At 50.0% G+C, this 22289-nt stretch overlaps 1 protein-coding gene across 7 annotated transcripts in view; it reads left to right on the top strand.

Moving 5' to 3' along the window:
• PTK2 (protein tyrosine kinase 2) overlaps window positions 1–12695 on the top strand; it is a 123978-nt gene extending 111283 nt beyond the window's left edge. For 2 of the 7 annotated variants that reach the window (XM_033125811.1, XM_033125810.1), the window contains 7 exons: window positions 2135–2191; window positions 5615–5654; window positions 5978–6084; window positions 9113–9121; window positions 10161–10316; window positions 11111–11191; window positions 11463–12689. In XM_033125811.1, coding sequence (XP_032981702.1) covers window positions 2135–2191; window positions 5615–5654; window positions 5978–6084; window positions 9113–9121; window positions 10161–10316; window positions 11111–11191; window positions 11463–11675 — 663 coding nt within the window. In that variant the 3' untranslated portion in view covers window positions 11676–12689. Of the gene's footprint in view, window positions 1–2134; window positions 2192–5614; window positions 5655–5974; window positions 6085–9112; window positions 9122–10160; window positions 10317–11110; window positions 11192–11462 lie in introns of all 7 variants that reach the window. The other 5 variants (XM_033125807.1, XM_033125808.1, XM_033125813.1 and 2 more) reach the window with 4 other exon arrangements.
• The last annotated feature ends 9594 nt before the right edge of the window (window positions 12696–22289 follow it).

The raw sequence follows: 22289 nt of genomic DNA, 5'->3' as shown, positions 1-22289 counted from the left end.
CCACTTGCCCTTTAAGTGCAGAATGGATAAACGTTCATGCATGGGATACTGCACAACAGTCAAAATGAACAAATCACGGCGACACACAACTGCATGGACGAATATACAGACCCAGTGTTCACAGAAGACTCCAGATGCAGTTGAGCGCATATCACTACAACCACTTGCCTGCAGTTCAGAAGTGTCGTCGCTGGCAGGCAGGGCCTGGTCCCTTTGGCGAGTGGGAGGCGGGTCTCACTGTCGGGGAGGCAGCATCCTGCCGGTAGGTGGCTGTGCCTTGATCTGGGTGCTGTGTGAGGCGGGTTACACACATACGAATGTGCTGCGCTTTACGCTTAAGATTCGTGTGCTCTGTTGTACAGAAGTTATACCTAAGTAAAAAAATACGAGGAGATGCATACCAGATGGGAAAGTCAACAAGTAGCCCCAAACGTTATGTCTGTGACCCATTCGTATGAGCTTGTAAATCTAAGTTGCCTCACTTTATCTTTTCTTTTTTTTAAGAAGGGCGCAGCTCACAGTGGCCCATGCAGGGATTGAACCAGCAACCTTGGTGCTACCAGCACCACGCTCTAACTAACCGGCCACCCTGCCTCACTTTATCTTTGCCATTACTGTCTTCAGATGTAGAATATTCTGTAAGGGGGAAATAGGAGAATTTAGTCTCACCCAGTAGCAGACACAGTTATGGAGTCTCTTCTTTCTGACGGGCTGTCTGGCCCGGTCTTGGCGCTCACCTTTCATTCAGGTGGCCTGGGCCGGTGCTGTGAGGAAAAAGCGTAGCTCTCCCCACTCATGGAATACAATGGACTTGATGTTGGACAGGACTTTCTCAGGTAAAATTGAAATCCTCTCTGGAAAAGTGTGACGTTAAGGATTATTGTGCATGAAGGAATGAAAATAAGTCATTTCCTGTGATTTACATGGAAATGAAAATAGACAATTCATGTAAATCCATGAAACCCAGCACCTTGCTCTATAAGCAACAAGAGACCTGAGCTGCTTATGTAAAAAGTACCTAAAATATCTCCGGCGCTGGTGCTCACGAAACATCTGTGGGTTGAAAGAACCCACCCGTGTTGCCTCAGATGACTAATCCCACTTTTCTAAGCGTCGCGTTCCTCATCTGTGAATTTCTTTCTGCCTCGCGTTTGGATTAAAGATTCCTTCAGCAAGGGTTTGCTAAACGTCCGATGTGTGCACGTGGCTGAGCCAAGCATTGTGTAATCCGGTACTCACCGTGTGATGGCGGACACACGTTTGGAGGGGTGAGGTGCCTTGTCCAAAGGGGTGTAGACGGTCAGTGCACAGGAAACCGTGCCAGGTCCTTCCTTTCCTTCCACCTGTCTGTCTTGCATTGTACCAGGTAGCGGATCCAGTGGGGAGGCAGGAAGCACTCCTGTCGTGTCCCGGGTGCCAGGCCTTCGTCAGGCGTGGAAGGTGCAGACGAGCCAGACATCAGGCTTTGTCTGTGCAGCAAAGGAAGTAATGACTGTGCCGTTCCTGCCACACTCTGTGAGACACAGTGGCTGGAGGGGGCCGGGACACGGACCCCGAGAAGGCTGTGGGGCTGTGTGCGTGGGCAGTGTGGTCAGCGTGGCTGCCGGCGCTCCACGAAACCCAGCACTGGAGCTTGTGGGCGTGGGAGGCCTGCAGGCGGCCGCCTGGGGGCAGGTAACCCACTGTGAGCGAAATTCACATCCTCCTCCTCCTGTGAAATCTGGATTTCTCTGTTGATTTCTGCATTCTGGGTGTATTGTGGGGAAAGGCTTGCAAGTGGACCTTCTTGCTTTGGCCCTACACCACCGGGAAGCAGGCAGGGCTCGAGGCCTAGCGGTGTGTCCTGGGGTGGTGGTTCTCTTAGGTGAGAAAAAACTCACTCCGCTGCTGGGAAGAGACGTGAGATGCAGCTTCCCAGTGTGGAGGCAGCCGTGGCACAGGCACATGTGGACAGAGAGGGGCCGCCAACCAGGGCTTGTTACCTCTGAGTATTGAGAACTTTCCTCCAACTGGGGACCTTTCAGCTCTTCTTACGCAGAGGACAGTTGTGTCTTGAAAGGAAGGAAGTGCCTGCAGACTGTGCCAAGGACCTTCTAGCCAAGCATGACACTGTTTGCTTTTGTCCCCACTGCAGAAACCTGACGTGCGGCTCTCTCGAGGCAGCGACAGGGAGGACGGAATTCAGGGCCCGGTAAGCAGCCGCCACGTTTTCACAAGGATTGGACCGGCGTCATGGCAGCTGTACTGATGCTGCGCTCAGGGATGCCCTCTCCGTTCTGTAAACAAAGTGGCCGTTTTAGCCAAGACAAGTAAATGCACGCCCCGTGGCCCGCAGGCGTGTTCTGCCCCTTCACTGACAAATCTCCGTAGTGAGCTGAACGCCTTGTGCCCTGAGGAAGTGTGTACACATACGAAGTGTTGCTACACACACGTCATGTGCTGAATTTGTATACTCTCACTGCATGGTTCTCAAAGTTTCCACAGTCATAGAAAATGCGTTGAAGCAGGAATCTTTCTTCTAGGTGTTGTGAGCAGAAATGCCTGATACTCTCTTTAAAGAGCTAGTTTACGATTATTCCAAATATATTTAAAACCTGCTAGAACTGTTCCCTAGTCTTTTAGGGAAGTCGTTAAAATGGTTGTGTTAGGATTTCCATCAGATGTCTGGTTAAAATAAATGCAGATTTCTTCAAATGCTTAAAGAAGTTCCAGTAAAATGTGGAAACCTGTGCCTGCCAGGAAGCAGACTTCCGGCTAGAAATCAACCCCTAGTTTACTTCTGAACACACGTGCATACACACACGAAACCACGGCCGGCTGGCTCCACGACCCATCTACGCATGGACCCCACCAGGAACCTGCCCTCATCTGGATGTAAATCCCGCCACCCCTGAGATTGGGGCCCTGGGAGGGGAGCATAGCTGCTAGCGGGTGAAGGTCTGGCATTTCCCGCCAGTGCTGGTGCCCCGGGCCCATAGACAGTATTAGACGCCCTTCTTCCCGGGCGTAGTCACCCACACACACCTCCTTCCTTCCACTGACGAGTTGAACGTGTGACGAGCAGTCTGACCTACGCTGTCAAGGAGAAAGTGAGAATTGGAATGAAAACAAACCCTAGTCACGGGGCCGGTTGTTTAGAAGGAACATTACTAATAGGGAAGTTTATTAAAAAAGGAAAACTGTGTGTTGCAGTCTGTGGCATATAGAAGACACCCAGGAAATACATGGAATGAATGGATTACACCTGGATAGAAGGATTACTCAGAAACACCTTGTAAAACAGACAACGTGTGAAAGGTCCACGTGTGGTCTGGTAGCATTTGCTATCCGCCAGCTCTGGGGGACAGCAAGAGTGCGTAGTACTGATAGAGAAGGTGCTGAGTACTGCAGGGTGCTGTGCTGAGTGCTTTGCTCATGTGACTTCACTGAATCCTCCACACTCTTGGCAGGGGCTCTTGCCATTCCTGCTCCACAAACGAGTCAACTGAGGCTTGTAGAAAAGAACATGCGCAAAGCCACCATCGCAGAGGCAGATGCCAGCCACGCACATGACAGCAGGCAGCCAGCCTGGGTCAGCTGGCTTCCTCGCTGGACACGTGCAGTTTAGGTTGTGGCTGCTTCCTTCCCGGGGCTTGGTACACATTGTGACTGTGTCTACTTTTCTTTCTTCTGTCCTTTGCTGAAGATAACTGTTTGGTTTGGCCCACTTCTGAAGCTCTCCAACTTAGTGCTTTTGGAATGTGCCACAATTTCAGGGAGAACCCTTTGTCTGGTGGAGCCGTGTGGATATAAGTAGGTCTGAGCCAATGATAAACACTAATGACTGCCTCCTGGAAATGGAGCCCATCGGTTTGCATAAAAAGTAAATCTTTGGATTTTCAAAATAGTGCACAGATTGACATCACGTTTACTTTGTGGCACCAGCCTCTTGTGGGTACATGTTATTAGCCTCAGTTTATGGGGAAAGCAAAGCTCCAAAGAGCTGAGTGAGCCTGCAGGCCCAGCACCTGGACACGCAGCAGCACGAGAACACGGCCTGACCACACCCTGAAAGCGGGCGCTTCTGTGCCTGCCCTTCCAGAGCACACCTGGGCGGCTGCCTCTCGGTGCGCGATACTAATCTAGAATGTTCTGAGAATAGAATTTTCTCATTATTTGAATTTTCATGGTAGGTACCTAAGTCAACCAGAAAATTTTTTTGTGGGATTTAAGGTTTTTAAATGTGTGTGTTTTCCCGCCTGGATCAGTTGACAGAGCACAGCCAACAAACTATCCATTGTTAGTTTTGGCCACGTTTCCACTGTTCTCAGCACTTGCTCAGGCCTCGCTACACTGGGCACCTCGGTCCCTCAGACACTCAGTCTGCCCGTCCTGGGGGCTGCTGTCCTCGGTTTTTTCACACCTTCCCCCACTGCAGTCTGCCCAGACGTCGTGTTATCCAAAGCTCCAGCCTTTGTACTTAACACTGCAGTTTCCTGCTCTCGCAGCCCGGTGCCCGGGTCCTTTCTCACTGGACACAGCCGCTCTAACAGCTTGCACAGCGTGCTGTCCTGTGTGCTTACTGGGTATCAGCTTTCCTTCCACTGCTGTGAGCTCCGACTGGGCGGGCCTTGTCCTGGGCCTGGAACAGAGCAGGAGTCCAACAGACAAATGACAGGCAGACTGCAAAGTGGTCCGCAGAGGCAAGTTGTTAAGGGATCCTCCCTCATTCTTCTCACGTCCCAGCTCGAGGGCTTTTCCAGTCTGTGCAGGCAGGACTGCCCTGTGGCTTGTCACAAGGAACAGCGAGGCTGGGGGCGCAGCTGATCACCTCTGCCATTTCACAGTCCTTGTGGTTTAAAGGTGTGGGTCTCCAGGAAGTGCAGCACCTGATGTATATATGCCGTTTATTATTTTAAAATAAGCAAAGAAAGTCTCTTTTCACAAGTAGAATGTAGTTCTAGAAAGTATCTCTTTGTGAAGCCAGCCTGGGCCAGGCTGTTCTAAGTGCTGTCGCCGCCTGACAGCCTGAACCTGGTCAGATTGTAAGTGGAGCTGCGTTTTTACCCTGTCCCTGCGGTGGGTTTCAGGGCTTGTGGTTTGGCTACCTGGGTTGGCCTATGGCTGGTCCGGGTCTGCTGGAGGGTAACACCAGCTCCTGGAACGCACAGAGCTTCGGGCAACAATGACAATACGGGCACGTGGAAGGTGTAGACACCCAGCTCTGTGAGATCTCTTCTCATCGTCGCTGTTCCCTATTGCACCCCTCTTGTAATCAGAGTGTGGGAGGTGGGAGGGAGGCAGTTTCCGGAGCAAAGGCCCGCACGCTGGGAGGCCTGGAGTTCACACCCGGGAGGGGACCTAGAACATCCATGGACGTAATTTTTTTAAAGAACATTCTAGATTGGTGGTGACTGCCGTGTCCATGCCCGCGTCGTGCCCCATGCTTGCTCTGACAGCTCTCGTGTCATGCCCTGGGGGCATTATGGGCTAACCCCCACCCACCCTTCATCTTGTTGGTCTTTGAACCCAGCGTTTATCCCAGGTGTCCATGGGAATGGGGGGACGGGCCGGAGGGGCGTCGTGACCCTGTTACACACTCTGGTGCATTGACCGACCTTTTCTCCTCCCACAGGCTGGAAACCAACACATCTATCAGCCTGTGGGGAAACCAGGTACGTGAAGAAAGTAATTGTGTATCAGAAGTTTGTGTGACTTTGAGGGAACGGCTTTTGAATGTGTCGCTTTCTTAGCTCTGGAATACTGGGATTTTTTAACACATTTCCCTCTACAAGCCGTGGCATGTGCCATGATTCCCGAATTCAGCCCACGCTGAGAATACTGGGAACTGAGCCTGTTGTGTCACGCCGGGCGTGCCTCCAGGCTGCCGTCTCCAGACAGGGTCTGCCATGGTGCCAGGACCGCGAGCTTGTTTGGGAGCCGTCCGCGGGCCCCTCGTGAAGCTGCAGTACTCAGTGCGACTTGTTCCTTTTAGCAGACCCTGCAGCTCCGCCAAAGAAGCCGCCGCGCCCCGGAGCCCCCGGCCACCTGGGCAGCCTGTCCGGCCTCAGCAGCCCTGGGGACAGCTACAACGAGGGTGTCAAGGTGGGCGTCCTGCGTCGGTTGGTGACCCTGTGACATGGAGTGGTCAGCGCCTGAAGGCGAGCCACAGGGTGGGCTTGCAATAGGCTGCAGGACGCAATGTGGTCTGGTTCCGAACCCCCCCAGAGTCAGGGACGCGCTTACAGAACTTTCTTCCCCGTTGTCCTCTCATGTGATAGATTTCTCGGGCCTTGGTCAGATCCTAACTTTCTAAATACACGTTCTTCTGATCGGGCTTTGGAATAAGGTGCTGGGTGGCTTCTGGTTGCAGAAATTCATTAAAGCCGGTGCTGGGGTAAGTGAGACCTCCAGGAGGCTCATGGTGTCCAAGTTTGTCAGTGTGGCGTGGTGGAAAACAGCGTCGTTTTCCAGTAGGGCCGGAACTGCCTTGGTACACGCAGTGCGAGCTGTGGGCCGCCCTCAGTCGGGGCAGCGTGAGGCCTGAGGGTGCTGGCTGGGCCACCGGGTTCCTGACCCTCGGGACCCTCCCGTCCCCAGCAAGTCCGTAGGGCACGGGCCTGTCCAGAGCACCTTGGAAGCAGCTGTCCCGTCCTGCCTGTTTAAGGAGCGGTGCCCCTCCACTCCCCACTAGACAGCCGTTGCTTTCACGTTTACTCTGCTTCTCCATGTGACACACTTCTTTTCATGTTCTGATGTCTCCGGAATCTGGAGGGTCTGTTGGTTCAATTGGCAGCATTTTTTTCTTAGTGGTGCAAATAAAAGGTGCCTCTTGTCCTGGAAGGACCTTAGAGTATGATGACTAAGGTATCGGTTAGGACAACCTTCCCACAGTGCCAAGTGCTGTAACAGCCTGTCCTCACAGCTCTGCCGGTGGTATTCTTTCTCCCACATGTCGCATGAGACGGCCAAGGTCTACAGAAGTTAAGGAGCCTCTGAGCTTCTGCCTCCCATAGCTGAGTCAGTGTTTAGCCGTAGACCTGGCTGTCCAGACATGTGCTTCTGCTCCCAGGTTCCCCTCCAGAGCTGACAGGCTGGTCCCTTGCGGTCTCAGGGAGTCAGAGAAGTAGTGCTGGGGAAGAGGAGAGTGTCGTCTCCAGGCACAGGGTACAAGTCAGCTAGTAGCCCAGAGGGCGGCACCCCGCCTGCCCACTGCAGAGTGTAGCACGGTCCCCCTGGCGAGGACCGGCTCCCCGAGTGCGGCTGGCGGGTTACCAGAAGTGAGTGCCAAGGGGCTTGGCCTCAGGTGGTGCCCCAGCTCCCCAGGGCTCTGTCCCAAGGACGCCTCCCGGCAACTCTGCTGGCATCAGACCGCTGGTCTCTGGGGAGGAGCAAAGGAGGACACGCCCTTCCTGATGTGGCTTCTTGACATAAATTAAAGTGCGAGAAATTAGGTTAATGAGCTTCCTTCATTTTCATAAGCCACAAGAGCACACTTTTCAAAATGGCTTGTATTATAATGAAAAACCAACTTTAGAAATAGATCAAACACCAGCTTAGATTTCCAACATATGTTCATTTTTCACAATGGGAATAGCATGAATAAACGTAACTGGGAAACACCCTTCATGTAGGGTATTAGGCAAGTAGAAATCTTGGTGGAAATTGTATGCTTATGTCAATCTATTAGGTGAGGATTTTTTAAATAATTAGTATGAAGTATGTATCTCTAGTCGTTATCCATCTGTTCGGTAGAGGTTAACAAATCAGCCTAAAAAAACAACACTACTGTTCTAATACAGAAATGCTTACCTTTAGCTACGGTAGGTATAACGAAAGTAGTGCATCCAAATGACCTTTAGCCAGAAATCAGTCTCAGTTTTTCCTTGGTGGCTTTCAGTTCTGAATTATCTGAGTCTTTAAGCCACCAGCAGAGTGGTTGGACCTGGCTGTGTCTGCCGGGGAGTCTCCAAGTTGTGAAGCTCTAGCACATAAGCCGGCAACATGTCTCTGCAGAGTAAGCGTTTGCTTTGAGAGTGTCACTGTGAATGTCCGTGGAAGCATTGTGGCAGTGCTGTGACAAGAGTTGGGCAAGGGGAAATCCAAAGGGAAAAAGAGCAGACGCTTTACACAGGTTAGAAGTACCGCCCCCACTCTGAGGGCCTAGACCAGGCGTGGTCCTGGCTGCGGGAGCTCTGCCTGCAGCTGGCTCCTCCTCGGAGCCCACGCCTTTCTTGTTAGTCCAGTTTGAAGGGTGCCTCCTGCCACGTTCCACTGGCCACACTGTGAACCTCAGTGCAGACGGTGAGATCCGGGGACATCGTCTCCTGGACACAATGCAGACAAACGACCTCCCTCTGTCTAGTGCCCATGGGCAGTGGGCCTCGACATTTAAGGTTCTGCTCAACTTACATACCAAAGTTACACTTTTTCAGACAATTCTAAGGAAAGGACAGGATATCCACATTCCCCATAACTGACTCTGCCTTTTAATTTATGGTAGGATAGCCCTAGTTTAAGCTGTAGAGAAAAAAATATTAAATAAAAATGCTAAGTTTAAGGGAACCTAACCATAAGAATTGGTTCAAAAGAAGGGTTCTTTGTTTTAGTTTTGTTTTTAAAATCAGCTCCTAATGTCTTTAGATGAAGCCCAAGGCAGGAATCTGTTATGGTGGTGTGGGTAGGTGACAGGCCATTCCACAGGTGCCGGGGCCCAGGCACGGGGTCGAGGGTTCACGGCTTCTCCAAGTCAGTCAGAGGTCGGATGGCAGCTGTCAGTGCTGACGGCGTGTCTCCTCCTCCTCGCTTTTTGAAGACCCTGATTCTCTTGATCCTTGCACGGCTGCCAGATGGTCACTGTCAGGCTTTGCATGTTGTTTTCCTCACTGACTTCATGGAAGCAGGCGGTGCATGGCAGACCTTGGTGTGGAACATGCCGGTGCCCCGAACACGTGGCCCGGCAGCTCTGCTTCCAGAACCAGCACACTGAGAGCCGGGAGGCAGGCGCGCGCTCCTTTGAGTTCTGTCATTGTGTGGATGGGGGTTTGTCTGCTGCCTTCACTAATATTGTTTTTCTTTTTTCCCTTTCTCTGATAACTTCTTTAACTTTTCCTCACCTTCCGTGCGACAATAGCCGTGGAGGGTAAGCACATCATGTCTGTGTGTCTGTCCAGCTCTGTATCACACCCAGCACTCTGCATGTGACTGGACCAGAAATCTGGGGCCAGGGCGGGTACTTTTGCTCGGTTCCGCACCAAAAGCAGCGATTACAGTTGCCAGAGAGTGAGATGGACTATCTTTGCAGTGATGGAACTAATCGTGTCCTTTTCTGTCTCGTGCCCAGACCTGGATCACCCAGGTTCCGCTCTCTGGGCAAAGGTGTCCCGAGAGCTCAGAAACGGGCACCTAACATTTTAGACTGAGCCCTGGCAGCAGGTTCCCGAGCCCACAACGACTCTGTGCGGTGATTCAGTCTTCTGAAAATACAGACTGCCCTTTGAACCAGGGGTGGCCACTGTACATACTGTTGAAGATTTCCCAGTGGCCCTTGTGTAGCTCAGTGCCTGGGTTATCTTGGATTACATCTGTGGGTGTCCCTCTGCTCCTAGGCCCTGGGTGGGGGCGATGCCTCCACCAGGAAGTGCAGCGCTGGGCTCTGCCGGCACCATTGCAGACAGACAGCGTGTGCTTGCAGAAGTCTTGTTTGTCAGCCCTTTAAAATCGTAAAAGGAACAGCTTTCCACTACATACAGTGTTTCGTGCACAATCCAAAGCGAGAGGAAATTCTTAGTCTTCAAGTAGAACAGCTGACCCTTTAGCCAGCTTTCTCTAAAATCCCCAGCACGATGTAAGATAATGGATTCTTTCTCTTTTGCTGAATGATTCTGGGGGGACGTCGAATCACTTCTCTGAAATAATTGGGGGCTTTTTAGTGTAATGTGTATGATTCCATCTCATTTCCTTTAACTGAGCTCAAAGTTAGAAAAAATGACCGCCTCATTTATTTGTCATTCGGATGAATTAGTTCACTATCATCCTAAACTGAACTGTACCCCATGCAGACAAGAAAATCAGCTCTGTGATCTGCTTTGATCTCTTTTAAAGACCCTTGCTAACGTAGTGGCAGTGGCACGCTGCCACCTAGTGGACAGCAGAAAGGTAATGGGCTTCTGTGTTGGCAGCTTCCGCCACAGGACATCAGCCCACCTCCCACCGCCAACCTGGACCGCTCCAATGACAGGGTGTACGAGAACGTGACGGGCCTGGTGAAAGCGGTCATCGAAATGTCCAGTAAGATCCAACCAGCCCCGCCAGAGGAGTACGTCCCCATGGTGAAGGTAAAGGGCACTCGTGTCTCATGCCAGCCAGCGGGCTGCATCCGTCCCTATTGCACGGGCACGCCGCGCGCCCTCCGTCAGGCCTGACACTTCAGCAGGTCCATCTGAAGGCACCGCGGTGGCTGTGATGAGTCAGAACCGCCTTTACACGAATTGTTGTTCCTGGCCTTGACCTCCAGGTGGGAATGTCCTGGAGCAACACAGGTTTAATACTTACTGTTCACACAGTAAACACTCAGCGGAAAAGCAGGCGGTAAATGGCCATTTGTGTGGTTTACAAACATGCACACTGGTCCTGGGTGCGTGTGTGTGCTGTGGCAGCGGGAACACCCCTTTTGCTGGCCTCCAGAGGCTGTGAGAGCACCTGGGGGAGAGCAGACACTGAGAAGGGGTGCTGTTGGCCGAGGCTGTTGTCCACCTTCCCCTGTGTGGGCAGGTGCGCGTTTCTGAACCCTGAGGGCAGTGCGGTCTGGGTGCAAGCGCTCAGCGAGAAGGCGGAGAAACGGGGCTCAGTCCCTTCCCCCCGACATCCTTTCCTGGCAGGAGTGTCTGTCCCTCTCCCCGTCCCCAGGGTAGTAGAGTGATGAGTATTCAGAGATCTGAATCTTTGGGGGGGGGGGGGGGGGGAATTGCCTCGTAACCTATAAGATGAGTCTCGGCACTGAGGAAAAGAAATGGAAAATGTCCTAGAAGTGGTAGGAAGGACATAAAACATCTCCCAGCTGAGAGGCAAGCCTGTCACTGTCAGCGTGAAACTCCCTGCGTGCTCTGACTCTTGTGATCTCATCTGTCAGGAGGTCGGCCTGGCCCTGCGGACCCTGCTGGCCACTGTGGATGACACCATCCCCGTCCTGCCAGCCAGCACTCACCGAGAGGTAGGCCGGCCCTGCGCCGCTGCTCTGGACAGTGCAGGTGGGGTACCAGGGGCGGGCGGGGTCCGTCCAGGAGCCGTGCAGACAGCGAGTGAGGGTTGCGGTGCCGAGGGCGGTGTCTCAGTGTGCAGCTCCGTGACAGCCTGCTGCCTTTGAGGGCGGTTGTTCAAGGGCAGAAAAGAAAGGTTTTTCTCGGGGAGGCACCTAAGAGAGGTGCATGAAACCCTGAGAAGTTTGTTGAAAGCAGCTCTCCTGCCCTCTCCTGTCCTTTCAGATCGAGATGGCCCAGAAGCTGCTGAACTCCGACCTGGGGGAGCTCATCAATAAGATGAAGCTGGCCCAGCAGTATGTCATGACCAGCCTCCAGCATGAGTACAAGAAGCAGATGCTGACTGCCGCTCACGCCCTGGCCGTGGACGCCAAGAACTTACTGGACGTCATTGACCAGGCGAGGCTGAAAATGCTTGGGCAGGCGCGGCCGCACTGAGACGCCTGCCTGCCCACCCGCCAGCAGTGAGGAGCCCGCCCGCCCGCCCGTCCTCAGTCGCCAGCACTTGCAGGCCGGCTGTTTCGGCTGACAGCTGGTTGAAAATCTCTCATAGAAGTTTAACCACATTTTGATTTGGGTTCATTTCTGGTTTTATTGTTTTAATCATGGTGTTCAGAAAAGTTCAAGATCCAAAACGTGGCATTTTTCTGAGAATGAAAATTCTACATGAGAAGCTTTTAAGGATCATGAAGAGAGGACATGGGCATTCTGCTGTGTTTTCGTGGAAATGGGCAAGGCGGTGACATGTCACTTCCTGAACTCACCCAGCTGCATATTGGAAGAGGAGGGGCTGAGGGGAGAATTCCGGGAAACCCAGGGGGCTGAGAATTCGTTGCCGACCACAGGATATTACCCAGACTGGGATTTTTGTTGTTGTTAGAACTCTTCAGTTGCAATATGCTAATACCACTTTACAAAGAAAGAAGATAAAAGCTATATTTTGAAGACCTGAGTCATTTCAGAAAAAAAACTACATCCCTTTCGTCTTTCCTGCCTTTACTTTTCATGTGATATGTGAAGCGTTTGGTTGGAAACTAGCTGTAGAACACACTAAAAACTTTGGTCTTCTTTCACCAGAATAATGTGCCAGTTTTTTGTAGCAATGTTATTTGGAAGCAGAAATGCTTTGTACCAGAGCACCTCCAAACTGCATTGAGAAGAGGTTCTGGAACCATCCCCGTTTTCCATTTTTATATAATTTATAAAGAAAGATCAAAGCCATGTTGACTATTGACAGCCACTGGAGTTAACTAACCCTTCATTGTATCTGCCTTCCCAGGGACAATTAAGCAAACAGATTTGGTTTCCTTTTGATGTCCATGTCACACCATCAATTCTGTTAAATAATTTTGAGAACTATGCCCTCCCTTTAGTTCGTTGGGGGATATAAATTATTCTCAGGAAGAATATAATGAACTGTACAGTTACTTTGACCTATTAAAAAGGTGTTACCAGTAACGGTCTCAGTGTAATATCCTTTCTGTTGGTTCTTTTCCTCCAAACGATTTAAAATTTTTCCAGGTGACTTGTCAGATAAAATGCCATACCAGAAAGCTCTCAGTGATTACCAGTTTCTTCTTTCTTTGCCTTCCAGACCCGTCAAGGATATTACCACAGACGGATGGCCCCGTGTAAGTCACTCTTTCCCTTCCGTCTTCCTTACTAAACACAGAAATGAACGTAGGAGCAGTGTCATCTAGGAAGACGCTGCCTTTGCAGCCCTGATGCTGTCGTGTCATTCCAGCCTCAGGGAAGCCACTCTTAATGAAGTCTGCTCTTGAAGGGACTTGACGGCAGCAGCTCTCTCAGACCAGATCCAGCCTCCTCCTGCTGGAATCTGAGCCATGGAGCCGGAACAGGTGGCACTGGGGTCCACAGCACTGGGGACCCAGAAGGAGCTGGTCGGGAGCAGAGCTCCAGGGTGCTGGATTAGAGGAAATGTCCCCAGATGAACACGTGTTTTTTCCTGCTGTGGTTGTGGCATGTACTTCGTCAGATGTCAGTGATGTTGACCGTCTTTTCCCCTGCCTCTTAGCCCTCTGAGAAAGGGGGTGTCATCCTTCTGAGTGTCTCTTGTTGTCTGCCATTCTTCGGTCTCCGCGTCTCGGTTTCCTCATCTGTACAAAGGTGATTGTGAGGATAAGGACCGCAAGCAGGGTGTCGGGTGCAGTACATTACCGGGTACCAGGGTTTGGCAGGAGAGCCGTCCTGTGCTCTGTAGAATTTCAGCAGCGGCCCTGGCCTCCACCCGCTAGAAGCCAGGTACACTCCTCCTTTCCGGCTGTGATAACTAAAACTGTCCCCATGGTTGCCCAGTGTCCCTGGGGAATGGGGACTGAACCGCCTGAGTGAGAACCAATGCCTCAGAGTGACATTCTACCTGAGATCGTACCCTTTTCTTCCTGATCTGACTTTCCCTCTAGTCCAGAGTGACAGGTAAGACCCTCACATCCTGTAAGTCAAAGAAAAAGAAACACATTTTGGTCGTGAGAACGAGTGGAGACAGGTAACAGAGGGTGGTGTGTCAGCATGTGAGCTGGAGGGCACTGCCCAGGCGTGCTGGCCCCTGGGCCGAGGGGCTGTCAGACCTCGGTGATCCCGCTTCCTTATTCTGCAGGTAACAGCTACGTGGTGAGGCCACCTGTACATGCTCAAAATAGCTTTTCAAATGTATTTAAGCCGTTCTCTTTTGGCTAATCTTAGGACTCATCCTGGTTGGCATGTCATTAAGTGGAAAGAGAAAGCCCCTTCCGATAGCAGAAACTGACGTTGATGATAATTTTTTGAACTCTAACTGGCATGTTTTGGGGACTATCACATTTTTCAACATGTATTCCATGAAACCCAGATGGAACTTCTGCACAGGCTCTTCGTCTTGGATGGGCATTTGTCAGCAAGGCAGTTAAAACTCATTCTACTAAATTATTTCAAGAAGTGCTCTTTGATCAATCCTCGTCTTACTTTATCTTATCAAATTCTTAATATTTGCTACCCCAACAGCAAAAAGTAAGTATGACGTGTGAGCTGCCAGAGCGACTATTTCAAAACAGTTTACACCTTTCTCTTTCTTTCTATCATAAGAAAGCCCAACCAGGATGTGTAACAAACTGAATGAAATTATTTCTGAATTTTATACTTGATTCTCATTCAGTTCATCTCAAAAGCCAAAAGTACATATCAGTATTAACATCCACACACATTTACCAAAGGAAACCCATGCCTTTGTCCTACTCCTTGCCTCCCAAGTAACTTGCCCCTCGATACATGTTACATTGTATTGTTACCAACTAAGTCCTGTTAGGGAGCATACTGATGTTTTCTTCTCTTGCAACATATTATGTAATAGATACATTCATTATATTAGACCTTTATCAATTTAATCTCAACCTGGCTGCTTTTAGCAATCTAACAAAATACATTCCTTAATTTAATTCTCAGTGGATTCTGTAATATTCCTGGAAATGTGCATTAGTATTTGTATAAAGTCACCTTCCAACAAGACGTATGTCAGGCTGCCGGGAGTGGCAAGGACTGGCTCTGCAAATCCCATCGTGTGCCGGATGTTCCCATAAACTGAAGAAATTCGCAGCGCTAGGAGTCTGATAAAAATGTATCTAAAGAACTAGTAAAAACTTCAGCTTAAAAAAATTTTGTTGAGAAAGGTATAGGTGAATTAATAATATGTCTATGTCCCCCAAAGCTTTCTGAATAGATTCAGTTAAACTTGGTGGCTCTAAATGAAAGGATGTAGATATCGGTCTCAGAAAAGCACTTTTCCACACGAGCCACCCCAGCTTGGTGGTTGTCACTTCATAATCAGCCTTGAAGTCTTGCTGGAATCATCTGGTTTGTTTTTTTCTTTTATATTTTCCTAGGGGCTTTCCTAACTCATTTGCAGTGTTAGCCTAGAAATCAAAAGGCCTGTAAAGGGAGAGGCAACAGCATTTACTTGAGGTTTTCAAACAGAGCGATTGAGGAAGCACTGATGCAGGCCTAGGCCCGCGCAGTGTTCCGATGGGGAGACGAAGGCGGTGGGTGTGCATGAGAAGGGAAGGGGACAGTGACGGCTGTGAAGGAGGCGTTTCTGTTCGTGCAGAGTCATCGGTCTGTTAATGGCACCGTGGCCACCTTGCCTGCTTGCTTTGTTACCTGTGTAGTTGTTTGGGCGTGGTTGCTCTCGGCCAGTCCAGCGGTCATTGTGCCCTGTTTTCACTTTCCAAGAATTGAGATATAAGACAGGCTAGGCAGTTCCTCTGGCATGGCAGCTACGGCTCCATTTTAAAGTGGCTTGCTTTTTTTTTTTTTTTTTGGACAGCAGTTAAGTATAAATTTTACAATCACTTTGTCAATTTCCGTCTTTTAAAAAGCCCCTTAGGATTTTGGATCAGTCAGCTTTCGCTGTGAAACAACTCACTCGTCTCACTCCACATCTGTGCACCAGCTGGTAGATGGCAGCTGGCGCCGGCTCCCGGCTGCGCTCCATCAGGAGGCTCCCATCGGTTCTCTCAGCGGTGACCTGGGTGGGCTGTGGGGAGGGGGCCGAGCCTGAGGCCAAACCAGGCTAAAACCTCTTAGGGCAGCTCTGCTAACACCCCAGGGAGGGCCTAAGCAAGTCACACGACTGAGCCCAGCGTCTATGCATTGAGAATTAAGCTCCCCGTGGGAGAGCGTTCTGTCACCATGACCTTGGACAGTGATCCAATCTGCCACACCTTTCGTGCAGACACACACTATCAGGGTCATAAAAGCCAAGTGACTTCCAGAGCTTGGCTATCCTGACCCAAAGGCAGAGCTCGTTGAACTGTCAGCTGTTGGTCACACACACACACATAATGGTTGGGAGGAGGTCACTGCGATTCTTGGCACAGCCTGGGAAGGGGTTCAGAGATGATTCACCCCGCTGTGACATTTCCTTCCCTCCCCATGTGTGTAGTGAGCGCTGCTGACACCTGCCAGAAGGAGAAATGGTTGTGGAATTGACGAGCTTTGTCTCTGCCCAGCACTGAGTCACCGTCCTTCCCGACCCTTGAACTAACAGGAAAAGGAAGTCCCGTTTGCTTTAAGAGATGTGTTTCCAACAGGTGTACTTTTCATGGCCAGTAGTTATTATTCCAAATTAGTAATGTATTTGTGTTTGATCAGTTGTAAACTGATTAATTGTAATGATAGATAAATCCAGAAGAATTTTTCTAACACTTAAAGCCTCCAGGAAATAAAACAAGTTTTAAAATTTCAATTTATATACATGTTGTAGAGAGAAGTATGTACTAAGACTTTCAGATGTAGAAATATTACCTTAGGACAAATGTCTGGAAGAATTCAAACAGAAACACGAGTGCCCTGGGCCTCAGAGAGACGTCAGGTATGTATGTGTTAAAAGGAGAGGTCGGATTGTGCTGAATAGCAAATCGATCACAGAATTTACATTCCATCTGCTGACATTTTAAGGTGATACGACAGTTTTATTTTTTAGTGTCAATATTTACGATATGCCAGAAATTGTATTCTTTGTAACTATTTAAACACAAAACATTTTAGGTGTCAACTTAATGTGTGAAGGGGATAAAAGTATTTAAAACTATTCTAGGAAGTATGTGAACAAAACTGGAGACAACTGACGCCAAGTGCATCAGTGAACCTCACCATCAGAAGCAACCGAGAGATCACGTGCAGACCCTTGCTGCGACAGCCCCACTGCACCTGGCGGGAGATGGCCGGCGTGGGGGTTTACACCGAGCTGCTCACTGGCTGTGTGGCCCCTCTGCCTCAGTTTCCCCTCTGTGGCATGAGCGATGCTGTGAGGACGGAGACAGGCAGGCACGCCGGCCAGAAGGAGCGCACTTCGCCAGGGTTACTGTCCTGATGGAAGCGTCTCTCCTAACAGGCAGGGTCCCAGCCCGTGGATGCCGCAAGGCCGTGCTCTCGCCAAGCCACACTCAGGCCTGCTTCTCCGGAAACAGCCACACTCTTCCCTTGTCAGCAGAAGGCCGGCCTGAGGTTTGACGCAGCAGCGCAGGCTGACGATTCCCATCGTCCTCTGCCGTGACCGCCGGTACCCAGATGGCCCCCCTCCGTGGGGGGACATGGGGCCTTGGGTGAGTGTTGGGCCACCACTTACGGAGTGCCCAGGAGTGCCCACCAGTGTGCCGCGCCGCACGGCAGGAACGAGACATGTGTCCCCTCACCATTGAGCACACCGGCCCGTGCAGTTCCACCCAGGATGCTGTGTTAACGCCAGCAGGTGCGCAGGACGCAGACCGGCCCAGAGCTGTGGGACTCCACCCACTGCCTCTGCAGACAGGTGAGGCCTCCGAGACAGGGTTTAGGGCACAGAAGCCCAAGCACTATGTAAACGCTGGGGCTTCTCCCGGATCGTCCATCGGTGCCCCTCGCCGGCACTATTCAGAGGAGGAGGCAGATGAAGAGAACGCTGTGGTCCTGCGGTGTGAAAACCAGAGTTCCCAGCTTCTTTGTGGGTTAGCTCTTCCTGGTACCCTTCAGAGGTGGGCTCAGGCATCACGAGGACAAGTGGTGAGGGGCAGGGTGGCTCCGCACAGCTGGGGAGGCGGCCACAGCCCTGCGCGACTTCACCCCACTAGCGGTGCAGCGGGATGGCCCGGGAAGTAGGGGCAGGAGTGACTCGGTCTCACGTGCTTTAAAATGTGGAGATGAGACCAGAGGAGGGGGAGGGGTGAGGGAGGCAGCAGATGGCGCAGGGCCCTGAGGGGAGAGGTGGGCGCTTCAGGTGTTCAGCAAGTACTGTCTGCAGTCGTGATGGGGAAGGAACTTCAAACAGAAACCCCAGCGACGCCACCACACGCTCAGAAACCCCGTGTCCCCAGTGAGGACATTCAGGTCTCCTCCTCCTGACTTTGAAGCCCCCGCCCCACCTGGTGGCCTTTTGCATTTCTCTTTCTGAAATGTGTCTGTCCAAGTGTTTTGTCAATTTTTCTGTCGGATTGCCTTACATTTTTTTTTTCAAACTCCCTATATTCTGAATAGGGAGGCTTTTTTGCTTGTTGGGTACATCCGGTGCAAATGTCTTCTCCCGCTCCAGGGCCTTCCTCACTTTTTCTATGATGCTGTTCTTTAACTTTTTATTATGGAAAGTTCAAATGTACAAAAGAGGAGTAGAATGGCCCCCACGCGCCCAGCACCTACCTTCTCTCTTCGCCAGGCCGCGCCCCCACTGGCTTATTTCGAGCGAGGCCAATTCCAGCCATTGTGTCTTCTTACTTGAAAGCGCGTCAGTATGATTCTCTAAAAGATAAGGGCTTCTTTTTTATAGAAGTAATCAAAACACCATTGTCACAACTAAAAAGAATGAGTAAGTTATTCCTTTATGTCATCAAATATCCAGTCAGAATTCAGATTTTCCTAGTAGTCTCCCAATTTTTTGTCTAATTAAAAAAAAAAATCCAAATAAGGGGCACACGTATGGTGTCTTTTGATGAACAGTTCTTAATTTAATGAAATCCAATATTTCATTATTTTCCTTCATGGTAGTGTTCTTTTGTTTCATTTAAGAAATCTTTCCCAACCTCAAGGTCAAGAAAACAGTCTCCTGTATTGCCCTATAACACTTGCTTGTTTTGCCTTTCACATGTAACCCACCTGGCATTCGGTTTGGAGGTGTTTTTCCCATGAGGGGACTGAGTCGTCCCATCACCATTTTAGCAAAAAGGCTGTCCTTTACCCCGCCGATCTCAGGTGCCTATCTCTTCATAAATCAAGTGTCCACATACGTGTGGGCACTTTCGGGCCCCTCTCTTCTCCTCCATTGGTCTATACACAGTAGTGCCATCCTGTCTTCATGTACCTGGCTTCATACTGAATGTTGATACTTTGCAGGCTGAGTCCGACCACCTGCTTCCTTCTCAGGAGTGGCTTGGCTATTTTTGTCCTTTACATTTCCACATAAATTGTCAAATAAGCTTGTCAAGTTCCTCCCCGTGATACAAAAACCAAATCTATTGAAATTGCATTGAATTTATCGGTCCATTTGAGGACAAGTGACATCTTTACCCTAGTGAGTCCCAATACAGGAACATGCCATCTCCCTCCATTTATTTAGGTCTTATTAATGTTTATAGAGTTCTGTGCAGAGGTTTTGCGTGTCTTTCATAAGATTTATTTCTAGATTTTTGATGTTTCGTTCTGTTTCAATTTGACTTTTAATTGTTTCTCAAAAGTATATAGAATGATGGTTAATTTTTAAATTTTGGCCTTATAGCCAAAAACCTTACTGAATGACAGTTTATCAGTAGATTATTTCAAAGAAACATGCTAGATGATAAGAATGACAGTATAAAGGAATTGTGGAGTTAAAAATTGGTACTTGTTTATGTTACATACTTTACTCCTTTGACAAATATTATAATGTTAATTAATGGTTTCTCCCTATATGAAAAATAGCTTTTATTTATCTGTTTTGACTCCAGGAAATACTTCAAGTTGCATCCTCCACAGCCACATTCTTCTCCAAGACCTTTTGTAGAAAATGAATTTGAGTTTGCAACCCTTGATGTTATAGCAGAAGCAAGACTTTGTGGCATCTTGCACACGCTGTCACTGTTTTTATTTTAGGCATTGTAGTGGGTGTGTATTGTTGTCTTACTGTGGCTGGAACTTGCATTTTCCTAATGGTCAGTGATGTGGAACATCTTTCCATCTTATTTGTTTTTCAGGTTACCTATTTGAGCTCTTACCCTCCGTATCTCCTCTTTAGTGAAATCTCTCTCCAGGTCTTTTGCCCCTATTCTAAATGAAGTTTGTTTTTTTACTGTTGAGTTTTGAGGGTTCTTTATATATTCTAGATACTTTGTCAGATGTGCGGTATACAAATATTTTCTCCCACTCGATAGCTCATCTTTTGACCCTTTTAACCGGGCCTTTCACAGAGCAAAAGCTTGAATTTTGATGAAGTCCAGTGTACCCACTTTTCCTGTTACGGATTGTGATTTTTGGTGTCAAGTGTAAGAACTATTTGCCTAGCCCTAGATCCCAAAGATTTTTCTCCTGATTTTTTGTCTGTTTTATGTTCACATTTAAATCTTCCCTCCATTGAGAGTCAGTTTTTCAGTGTCCTCACGTTAGTGACAGCTTGGTTCTTCTCTCCTTACTACACAGAAGAAAGAACCGTCGTGGAGCCAGCCGACAGTGTCTCAGGAGCACTGCTGGATGAGCCCCTCTTGCAGTTCTGTGTCCCAGTGAGTGATACCCTCTGCAGACCGCGGTGTCAGTGGCCTCGGGGTCTGTGCAAGGAGGCAGCCCTGACCGCCTGCCTCTGTTGGGTGCACAAAATGACAAAGTGATCTGCGTTCAGACTCAGTGGTTTCCGTGTGGAGAAATGGCTGCCACGTGGACTCTGTTCCTACTTTGATGGAAGTATTTGTCAATCCACAACCACACTCTTGGGTTTTCAATTCAGACAGACAGCTGATATTTTTATCCAAACGATCTTTAAACATTAGAGCTGCAAGAGATCATAGATTTCTACCTCAGTGTTTCCCAAAGTGTGCTCCATGGAACCCGAAGGTGCCCTGGGATAAACGGGTTCTGTCGCGGAATAGATTTGGGACAGGCTGCATAGGGTCTTTTCTCTTCCTTCCTCTTTGTAGAATCCTGATTCTTAATCTTTTGTTAAAGGCTCTGTGAAGGCTGGCGGTCAATAAATCCGTTTGGTGTTGTTTAACTGAATGATTCCCAATTTATTGGACCTTCTAACTCCTCTTTTATCACGTGCAGACATGTTTTTGGAACAATCGAATTATTCCAGTGTCGTGAAGAAGCGTAGGGCCTCTTGAGTTGAGAGCGTCGTGGGTGGGATGACCGCAGGAGGGCGCTGTGCGCTTGGCCTCCCCGCGCGGAACTGCTCTAGACCGCGGCACCCAATGCGCAAACCGGGGCTGACCAGCATGGGGGACCCTGGCAGTGATTAGGCCCTGCAGTCTTAGCAGAGCATAGGGACCCCTGTATCAGGGAGAGAGACTGGGCCCCGGAAGACCCGTGAGTCGGCCCTGTGGGGCCAACATCCAGGTGTTGGTTGAAGGCCTGACGAAACCGGGCAGCGGCAGTTGGATGCGGTTCTAGAGCCATGTTAAGCCAGAATTGAGTGGACTCGAGTAAGTGGGTTAAATGGATTCACGGATTGCGGTAGAGGTAGCAGGCAGAGGCCCTGGGGTTTCTTCGGTGGATGGTGAGTGTTGGCTCTGCTGGGGGCACAGGAGAAGGAGCAGGTGGGGAGGACGGCTGAGCTGCTGAACTTGGTTTGATGCTTGTGGGCCTGGAGCTGCGGGGCCGGGGGCAGGAAAGGGGTGGGATTCCTCAGCACAGGCAGTGGGGGGTAAAGTCTGGGAGAGGAGGGCACAGGGGAACCCCAGTCCTAGCAGCGGGGGGCAGGAGAACCCCACCCAGATCCTGGGCTCACGGGTCTGGAGGGCCCGGCAGGCCGCAATAGCGCTCCTCCACCAGCAGGGATCGCGCGTGTCAATCTCGGCGGGGCAGTGACACAAAGAAACGCCTGAGAGATACTATCTTGCCAGACCTCCTGCAAAGGAACCCTGGCAACAAACTTAAACCCGCCTGGGCTCTCCCAGAAGCAGGGCGCTGAGGGAAGGAGATGAAACAGTTTTCCGGTGGTTTCCAGAGGCCATAGGTTACAGCAGAAGCAGCAGAGCGTTTAAGCCTCTGAGTCATTGGGGATTTCGGGGAGGCGACACTGTGCTGGGTGTGTAAGACAGAGACACACCTCGGAGGGTCATGGTTCATACACAGTGGAGTCATGTCTGGTATGTTACAATGTTTCGGTTGTGAACTATAGTAAAGGTACAGAAAAGTATATAGAAAGTAAATGTACAGCTTAGGAGACTTGCCAAACCAACAGTAGTGGTACCGGAATGAGAGTGCCCGGCACCCCAAAATCCCCCAAGGCCTCTGGTCACAGCAACCCCCTGCCGCCAACCAGTACCCACCATTCTGATTCTTATGGTAACCACCTCCTTTTTCCTTAGCTCTTAATTACTTAATTATGCATCCCTGACCCATGTGGTT

This window comes from Rhinolophus ferrumequinum, chromosome 14 (genome assembly GCF_004115265.2).
Source record: "Rhinolophus ferrumequinum isolate MPI-CBG mRhiFer1 chromosome 14, mRhiFer1_v1.p, whole genome shotgun sequence".
Lineage (NCBI taxonomy): Eukaryota > Metazoa > Chordata > Mammalia > Chiroptera > Rhinolophidae > Rhinolophus > Rhinolophus ferrumequinum.
This window is presented reverse-complemented; position numbering and strand designations above follow the sequence as displayed.